Genomic DNA, 9,441 nt, shown 5'->3' on the forward strand with positions numbered 1-9,441 from the left:
CTCCTCCTGCCAACCAAAGATAAGAATGTTAAAGTTAACATGAGTTTAGTTTAAAATAAAATTTGGGAATGAAAATTTCAATATCATGAGAATATATAAACATTTTAAATGAAAGAATATTAAAACATCTAGTACTCACTCAAAAATTGATCAATATGATAGAATAAAGCTCAGAAATAGAAATGTTATACAAAAAGATATTTAAGATAACAGGCCAGTATTACAATTTAATTGAGAAAAAAAGGATTTTTCTAGAAATGATACTGGTGGAGGGGGTTAATTATTTGCATGAAAAATAAAAGTAAATTCCAGGCAAGTTAAAGAGTGAAATGTATCATCACATAGGAGGAAGTGGGGGAAAAAAGTGAAATGTAAGAAATGAAATGATAAAAAGAAGTTAGTGGGTATTCGTTTGATTTTGGAAGCACTCTAGGAAAATTCTGCCACACTGTACTACATTTAAAAAAAAATTTTTTTTTTAACTTTTGTGTGCTTCAGTTTGGTCATAGACAAATGAAAAGGCAAATCACAAACTAAAAAGAAAATCAGTTCCTATATATGATAAAGGGTTGATATGTTTTTATACGGAGAGTTCATATAAATCAATAAACAAAACACTAATACCCTGTACAAATAATAGACCTATCAGGCATCGTTTCTGATGCTGTTCTCCGATGAAAGGAACCAGGGCTCCTCAGAGAAATGGCTGATGCGAGGACTGAGAAAATACACAGTATGGTAGGTCAGGCACGGTGGCTCACGCCTATAATCCCAGCACTTTGGGAGGCCGAAGTGAGCGGATCACTTGAGGTCAGGAGTTCAAGACCAGCCTGGCCAACATGGTAAAACCCCATCTCTACTAAAAATACAAAGATTAGCCAGGCGTGGTGGTCCACACCTGTAATCCCAGCTACTCAGGAGGCTGAGGCAGGAGGATTGCTTGAACCCGAGAGGCAGAGGTTGCAGTGAGCCGAGATCCACCACTGCACTCCAGCCTGGGTGACACAGCAAGACTCTGTCTCGAAAAAAAAAAAAGAAAAAATATGTATATACAACATGATCTTGGAGCATCTTGTCGTGTCAGAAGGAAGTGATCAAACAAGCAAACAAAAAAAAACCTGCTGGGTGGATGTCAAAAGGACGCATGAGCCAACTGAAAGAGCTCTCAGTGACCAAAGCTGGAAATATTTCAGGAACAAAGTCAATGACATAGTACCAGATATAACTCAAGGTATACCTGACTTATACCTCATAAGTATCCATGAGTCCGTACTGATCTGAGTAAATGGTTGAAAAAATTAATAAATGGGAAGAAGAGATCCATCCCTTGTGCAGCAGAATTCCAGATAACGTGTGTAGATACTCTAGCCTAAAGGAGGGGGAGCACAACTTCATTTTCTACAAATGGAAGACATCATTTTCACATATCAAATGAATGTTTTGATGAGGGATGCAGTGAGAGGAATTTCCTTAGGTTGCTGGGGAGGGTTGAAACCAGAGCAGCCTTGGAAAGCAGGCTGGCAGCATTTATCCAGAGCCTTAACAATGGCCATAGTTTTTCATGAGGACTCTCTATAGTTCTAAGAACAGAAAGCTGCCAGGTGTGGTGGCTCACGCCTATAATCCCAGCACTTTGGGAGGGAGAGGCAGACGGATCACTTGAGGTCAGGAGTTCGAGATCAGCCTGGCCAACATGGTTAAGCCCTGTCTCTACTAAAAATACAAAAGTTAGCAAGGCGTGGTGGTGGGTGCCTGTAGTCCCAGCTACTCAGGAGGCTGAGGCAGGAGAATCGCTTGAACCCAGGAGGCAGAGGTTGTAGTGAGCCGAGATTGTGCCACTGCACTCCAGCCCGGCCAACAGAGTGAGACTGTCTCACAAAAACAAAAACAAAAACAAAAACAAAAACAAATGAGATGCTCACTTCAGCATTATTTATAGCAGTGGCTACTGGGAACAGCCTTAAAAGTGACCAGCAGCAGGAAAATGGTACATTATGTGCATCAACATGATGGATGGATGGATACTGTGGGCTGCCCATTGAATGCCAGGAAGACCCAGGCTTTTCCCTTGGTCTCTTGATCTGAATTTGACCCTCAAGCAGACAGAGTACAGTTCCCAATCGAGACGTGGCTGTTGCTTATATCTCCAACCTCATCTTTAACATCTGGCTTCTTGATACCTTGTCCTAGAGAAGTAGCCAACTGAACCTCAGGTACCCACCCCACCCCCGGGAAGCCAGGCTGTTTCTTAACTCCCTGGCCTTGCATAGGTTCCCTCTCATCTATGTTGAACCAAGCACTTCTGTGCATCCTCTGAGGCCCAAGTCAGGCATTGCCTTCTCCGGGAAGCCTTCCCTGACCACCTTTCCCTGTGCTGTGTTGGTTTCAGTATGTGTGTTTGTTTTTGCACCTACTCTGTGCTCTTGTCTGTTTTCTAGTCTGTCTCTCAGAGCAGGAGTTGCATTTTATTCATCTCTGGATTTCCTGCATAGTAAGTGCCCGATAGTATGTTGAGTTTTTGTTAAATATTTGGGTAAGACCCTTAGGTCTTTTTTTTTTTTTTTTTTTTTTTGTAATAAGATTTGGAACCCATAGGCTTCAACAAGGGTGATTTTTGTGTCACGCTGCCCCTGATTTCCAAACGTGTTGCTGACTTACTCTTAATATTGGTGGCAGGGTGATATGCACATGAAATGTGGAAGAGTTAGGAGAGTGAGAACCATGCCACAGTACTAACCCCATGGGAGTCAAGTCAGAGAATCTCAATCCCGTTTCAAAGGGCCACGGTCAATGTTGGGTTTTACTTCCCAACAACTCTTAAACTCATTTTCTTCCTTCCACTTCCAGGAGAAAAGGATGTCATTATCTTAGGGGATTTTGGCCAAGGGCCAGACAGCAATGACTATGATATCCTGAGGAAAGAAAAGTTCCACCACCTGATCCCCGCGCACACCTTCACCAACATCAGCACCAAGAACCCTCAAGGCTCGAAGTCTCTGGACAACATCTGGATCAGTAAAAGCTTAAAGAAGGTTTTCACAGGTGAGGCAGAACTCACTTGTCCTTTCTCCTGTTCAGGAATGGAGTGAGAGAAACAGGTCTGAACTGACAGAAGTCATCTCACCTCCTCTGAGGCATACATAGGATTGTGGTTTATGTGACTGTATAACGGTCATTTAATCAGAGACGGAATCCAGGAATCCAGGCCCCTGTCAGTCCCACGCTAAGGACCACACAGTGCTTTCCAGCCATTCTCTAATTGTTTTTGTAACTATTTGTTAATTTTATTCAAATATACCTCCTGCTGCTTAGATTTCTAAATCCTCATTTTTCGAAGTGAAAGGGGGTGTGACAAATAATTTTAGAACACCCACTGACCTACAGCAAGCAGATGTGTTCCAGGCAAACCTGGTTATAGATTAGCAGAGTCCTGATTCAGAGATGAGCTGATAACGTTACTTTTAGGACACTTAGTCTTCTAGCAAACATTTGTCAAACATGCAAGTGTTGTGTTGTAGGATGCAGTGTAGACATGCTATGAGGTGGACATGCTGTGAGGTGAACAGGTGTCTCATGTAGTGTCACAATGGGACAGGAGAAATGCTTAGTGCTCTGCAAGGAGCAGGGTATGGGGGTGATTTCACCCTCCCTGCAGACTGGTAACCTGCTGAGTCAGGACACAGTCAACAATATGGAAGAGTCAGTAGGGTCTTTTGATGAAAGACAAGAACAGTATTTCTAAACTCTGACTGGACACTTTGCAAAGCCCCACGGATGCCTATTATACTTCAATGAGAAATTTAAAAATAAGAAAAGTTGCAGGGCCTGGCTTTTATTGCGAGAGAGACTAATGGGCAGCCGAGGCCAAGATCTTCAAGACTAGGACATCTAGGCTTGACTGTCACCTGCTTCTCCCCTCTCTCTTGGGGCACTAGTTTCCTGTTGTACTCTGTCATGAGAGGACCCAAATGATGAAGAAAGTGGGTCTCAGGGAGAATGACAATTGTCAAACTAGCCTCGGTTTGCAGAAATGCGCTATGGGCCAGGAAAAGAGGCCAGCCCACGGCCTTTGCAGGCTCCCAGGAAGGTGTCTATTGAAGGAAGAGAGCTGGGGAAGCTGAGCCAACAGGGCTGGAAGGAAGTTGGAAATCCTTTCAGTGGTTCCCTTCCTGTGAAGTTGCTGAGCTCAGGGAGGAGTTGCCCCCGCTACAGAACGGTCAGCAGTGTGTGCCAAAGCTCCACCCAGAATCCAGGCCCATGTCAATCCTGCACTAAGGACCACACAGTGCTTTCTACCTATTCTGTAGTTGTTTTTGTAACTATTCATTATTTAATTATATTCAAATATACTTCCTGCTTCATAGATTTCTAAATCCTTGTTTTAAAAATACCGTTACTTTCTCATAAGCTTCTGTAATTTTTTCTTTTTTACCCTTTGTGTAGAAAGAATTTCCACCCCTAACCCCCTAGTGTCTTTTGCTTTGCAAAGCTGGACCTTTGCTTTGGACTTGGGATGTCTTTATGAGGCGTCTGTCTCTGTTTTGTGATCAGATTCACAGCAGCGCGTGTATGAGGACAGGTCAGCCCATGTGCCCATGTGTGTCTGGATGGACAGGAGGCCTGGCCTCTGGGTGCTTTCACTGCCTAAATGCAGAAACCCTCCTTTATGTGGAAAATCAAACTGGCCAAGACCTTTAATATGCACAGGCAAATGCACAGGCACCTTCCAGCTACCTGAGGCAGCCTCTCCGGGCACCCCGGCCTGCAGACATGCGGTGTGACCCTCCACCTGCCAATCCAGGACCCCCCGCACCCAACCCCCCATCCTGATTCCCGGTCTCTTTCCTTCCTCTCCCTTCAGGTCACTGGGCTGTGGTGAGAGAAGGCCTCACGAACCCTTGGATTCCGGATAACTGGTCTTGGGGCGGGGTGGCTTCTGAACACTGCCCAGTGCTAGCCGAGCTCTACACTGAAAAGGACTGGAGCAAGAAGGACGCCCCTCGGAACGGCAGCGGGGTGGCCTTGGAGCGAAGTGAAGCCAACATCAAGCATGAGCGATGATGACACCAAATCCATGTGTCCACCCCGGGACCCAGGAGGGCACAGCCAAGGAGTGAGCCCTGCGGGGTGACGCTTCAGGGCAGAACTGCCTTTTAATTTTTATTCTCAGAGCATCAGCACTTGAGGCCTTGCCCCACGCCTTCTCTGTGGACCATTCAGGACCTCCAGTGGGGGTGGCGTGCCAGGCGCGTACCCCACCAGGTGGGCAAAGCAGAAACCTGCGGGGAGCAGAGACGCCTTTTATCTCTGGATGCCACAGACCTGAGCGGCATTGGGCTGGCTGTCCGCTGCTGACTGGATGGCAGCACAAGGACAATATGAGCAGAGGGAGGAGAAGAAGGGGTGCTCAGGCTGCGGGCCACAGTCCAGCAGCGCCAGAAGCACTCATTTCTGACCACCAGGCTATGACGTTCCTGCTGCGCATTACAGAAAGCTTTTAACTGTGATCAGGCACTCTGCTCAGATACATTGAGTGGCGATTTTTAGTTTTGTTTTGAAAAAATAAACAGATTAACCTGCCTCGCTGCAGTGAGAGCATGGGACAAGTCCGCAACAGCCCTCCCCCCACCCCTCAACGCGCAGTGTGTATTTGCACCACGGCAGGTGCCTCTGTGTGGAGCTAGGGTCAAGCCCTGACCAGCTTCACTTCCCCTGCGCCTTTCATGTCCCCACCTTGAGGCCTTGCAGAGGCGCCTCTCAAGCCCCCATCAACTCGCCGGGACCTCTGTGAAGCCTCTCTGTCATCTCCCCTTCCCAGCCCTCCTTCATCCCCTGCCTCCTTCACCAGCCTGGCTTTTGCCTGGAGCACTATTTGTTTAGTTCTCTTTGCAGGACAAGAATTCTCTCAGGGTGGTATCACCTCCTCCCTCGTCCCCACTCACTCCAGTTTTTAGCCCGGAGCCTCCTGTGGTTGACTATCAGGAATGTGTGCTGTGTCAGGATACATAGGAAGTTAGACCTTAGGGTATCATGGAGAGTGCCCCTCCTAGTGGCTGGAGGTAGGGACAGTTGGTTGTGGGGCTGGAGAGAGGTTGTGGGGAGGAAGCGAGGATGCGTGCCTGCCACTAGGCATCTGCATCCCCGAGCCCAAGCCAGGAGGGATTTCCCTTAGGCAACACCATCCCAGGGAGATCTGCCACAATTCGCGTTTCACAGCTGAAGACGCTGAGGCTTAGAGAGCTCGACCTCCTCAAGGTCACACCACTGGGTAAACAGAGGGATGCAGACTCAGGTTTTGCTGTGTGCTCACATTTCAACTTTATGCTTAACATGAATGGAAAAATATGAAAGTAAATAGTGAAAAGGTGAGTTATGAGCTTAGATTACCTAGATTATTCCAGTATCCCATGGAAGCTGAGGACTTATTCCGCTTTCCACACCGAACACTAAATGTAGACCAGTATCAAGAACCCTTCTGTCCCCAAGTAGTGTAAACCCAGTGGCTTCTCTGACCTGGAGCTGATGGGCCGTGAAGGGGGCCCATTTTTCCCCAAAGGCCATCCTTTTGGGGCCACCTGGCTCCAAGGAGCATCGCTGGTCTTGGGGACGGGAAGGGAACCCTCTTCCAGGAGCTCTAAGGGTACTTGGGAATCAATTGTGTCCATTCTGAGGTCTCTCCAGTGGGAGGGCGGCAGCTCCTGTCCCTGGGTTCAGGCTGTGCTTCTGGAAGCATCGAAATGGGATGTCTGAGCCTTGAGGAAAAGCAGCAGTGTTAGCATTAAAGTCAAGAGGGGCAGCTCAGGATGCTACCAGGGAGCACATCGTTTCTGGTGCCTCATCTAAAGGTAAAACCTCCCCTACATTCACCAGCCGGATGTCCCAAATCCCTTTAGCCAGATTGCTTTTTGCAACCAAAGCTGTGGACAGAAAAGCCTCCTTAAGTGAGCTGAGGGGACAGGAAATCCAATCAGATGACCTTTGTGTTCGTAATCGGGCTTGAGCCAGAGGCTGGGGAGCTGAGTCCCAGCCAAACCTCACTGTCCCTTTTGCTTTTCACACCCAGGGCTCAGTGGCCCAGGAAGTGTGCTGGGCAGCCTGTTCTTACTCCAGCTCAACCCATTGGGTGCTGGCTGTTTTTGGTTTTAGTTGTTGTTTTGTATTTTGTTGTTTTAATTAATAGGCTTTATTTGTAAGAGCAGTTTTATGTTTACAGAAAAGTTAGGCACAAAGGGATTCCCATATCCCTCCTCTTCTTTGCATATTTCCCCCTCTAATTAGCATGTTGCATTAGCATGGCACTTTGTTACAACTGATGAACTTGTATTCATTATTATTAGCTACAGTGTTCATAGTTTATATTAAAGTTCACTCTTTGTGTTGTGCATCCTATGGGTTTTGACAAATGTAGAATGACACATATCACCATGCTACAGAATCATTCAGAATAGTTCCTCTGATCTAAAAATGCCCTTGTGGTGGGGCATGGTGGCTCGAGCCCGTAATCCCAGCACTTTGGGAGGTGGAGGCGGGCAGATCATTTGAGGTCAGGAGTTCGAGACCAGCTTGACCAACATGGTGAAACCCCATCTCTACTAAAAATACAAAATTTAGCCAGATGTGGTGGCGCATGCCTGTAATCCCAGCTACTTGGGAGGCTGAAGCACGAGAATTGCTTGAATCTGGGAGGTAGAGGTTGCAGTGAGCTGAGATCATGCCATTGTACTCCAGCCTGGGCAACAAGAGCGAAACTGTCTAAAAAAATACCCTTGTTCTCCACCTATTCACCCATGCCTCCCTCCCCCTAACCCGTGACAATCACTGCTCTTTTCACCATCTCCATAGTTTTGTCTTTTCCAGGGTGTCGTTTGGTTGGAATTATAGAGTATGCAGCCTGTTCACGTGAGCTTCTACCCCTAGCCACATGCATTTAAGGTTGCTCTGTGTCTTTCTGTGGTCTGATAGCTCCTTTCTTTTTCCTGCTGAGTCATGTTCCGCTGTGTGGAATTGACCTGCCTCCCTTGGATTGTTTCTGTGCCTTCCCTGGAGCTTCCTCTCACCCCAGCCCCAGCTCCACCCACAAATGTGGCATTTCTGAGTCCACCTCTTCCATTCTCCCTCTCCATTCTTTTCTTGCTTCTCCATCTTCCAAGATTGTCTGAGAAGGGGCCTAACTGCGAAGGACTTTGTTGGAGAAGCCAAGGGAAGTCCCCTGCTGCTGAACCGGGGTTGGGAGGGGAAGAAGGGATTAAGTACAAGAAAAGCTCTTACAGTCCCACAGGCGCTGACTAGGAGCCCATGGCATTCTCCCTGCTCTCCCTATCATAGGAGAACTGCAGGCAGCCAACTGTCCCTTCCAGGCCCCAGTGGAACCTCTCTCCTCTCCTGCCCATTGTCTACCACAGATCAGAGATGGCTCTTTCTATGCAGGGGTGGGGACCCAGCCATCTCTATCAGCCCTGCCGGCACTGCAGGGGTGACTGACTAGAGGCCGGAAGCCCTCTTGGCCCTCAAATAACTAGGCCCAAGCTTTGACTCCCTCATGGCTGCTCTAGGGACTGCAAGGGAGGACACGGGCTTGGCCTTTCCTAAAGGGCTGCTTTCTTTCGAAGTCAAGGGGATGCTATTTTCTTCTTTGTGTTTCTTTGGTTCTGACATCAGAATTCTCCTCAGTGCAGATGACATTGCCCTCTGGAATGGGTGAGAATCCTAACACCTGGGTTTTCGGTTCTGCCCAGCGTGGCTTAAGTCTCCACCTTAAGTGAATCTCACCTGAGACAGCTACAGGATTTGTTTTCTGGGGAAAGGAATTAATGACTTGAACAGCACTCACGGGTCTTAAACTTAGCATACAGTTTCAAATAACCCATGCCCCCACTTATTGATCCCTTACTGTTCTAAGCACTTCATACTTTAAACTGACTTCATCCTCAGAACAGTGCAATCAAGTTGGTCCTATTATCTTTCTTCTGTTCCTTTCACAGAGGAGGAAACTGAGGCACGGAGGAGGTAACCCGGCTAGGGCTGTACAAGGAGAAAGGGCAGAGCCAGAATGCCTGCCCACCAGCGTTGCACTTCTACCAGCACGCCCTGCACCCAGAGGCAAAGTGCCTCTGCCTGGGCTTAGTTGGACATAAACTCTTACACCACAGACAGAATGGGTGGCACTTCTCCCCTGAGGACCCCGGGTGTGTTGTCACTGCTCCATGGCTACATGCCCAGGATTTGGAGGCAGCAGGCCTGGCTTCTGTCCCAGCTCTCTGTGTCATAGCTGCTGGCCCCTGCACGTTCAAGATGTCTGGCAAAGTCCCAGTTTTCTTGTCTATTAAGTGAGGACAAAACCTCTCTGAGAAGGTTGTGAAAAATAAACATCTGCCCAGCTCTCAGGGCATCTGACTGCAGGGCCAGTGGTGTGACACTGCAGGGAAGCCATTTGTTTCAAAT

General features: G+C 47.7%; 1 protein-coding gene across 2 annotated transcripts in view; it reads left to right on the forward strand.

Annotated features, from left to right (window-relative positions):
* EEPD1 (endonuclease/exonuclease/phosphatase family domain containing 1) overlaps positions 1 to 7,384 on the forward strand; it is a 142,646-nt gene extending 135,262 nt beyond the window's left edge. For both annotated transcript variants that reach the window (XM_003814964.7, XM_034963937.3), the window contains 2 exons: positions 2,848 to 3,042; positions 4,862 to 7,384. In XM_003814964.7, the coding sequence (XP_003815012.1) occupies positions 2,848 to 3,042; positions 4,862 to 5,061 (395 nt within the window). In that variant the 3' untranslated portion in view covers positions 5,062 to 7,384. The remainder of the gene's footprint in view (positions 1 to 2,847; positions 3,043 to 4,861) is intronic.
* Positions 7,385 to 9,441: the final 2,057 nt, after the last annotated feature.

Source organism: Pan paniscus, chromosome 6 (genome assembly GCF_029289425.2).
Source record: "Pan paniscus chromosome 6, NHGRI_mPanPan1-v2.0_pri, whole genome shotgun sequence".
NCBI classification, from domain to species: Eukaryota; Metazoa; Chordata; class Mammalia; order Primates; family Hominidae; genus Pan; species Pan paniscus.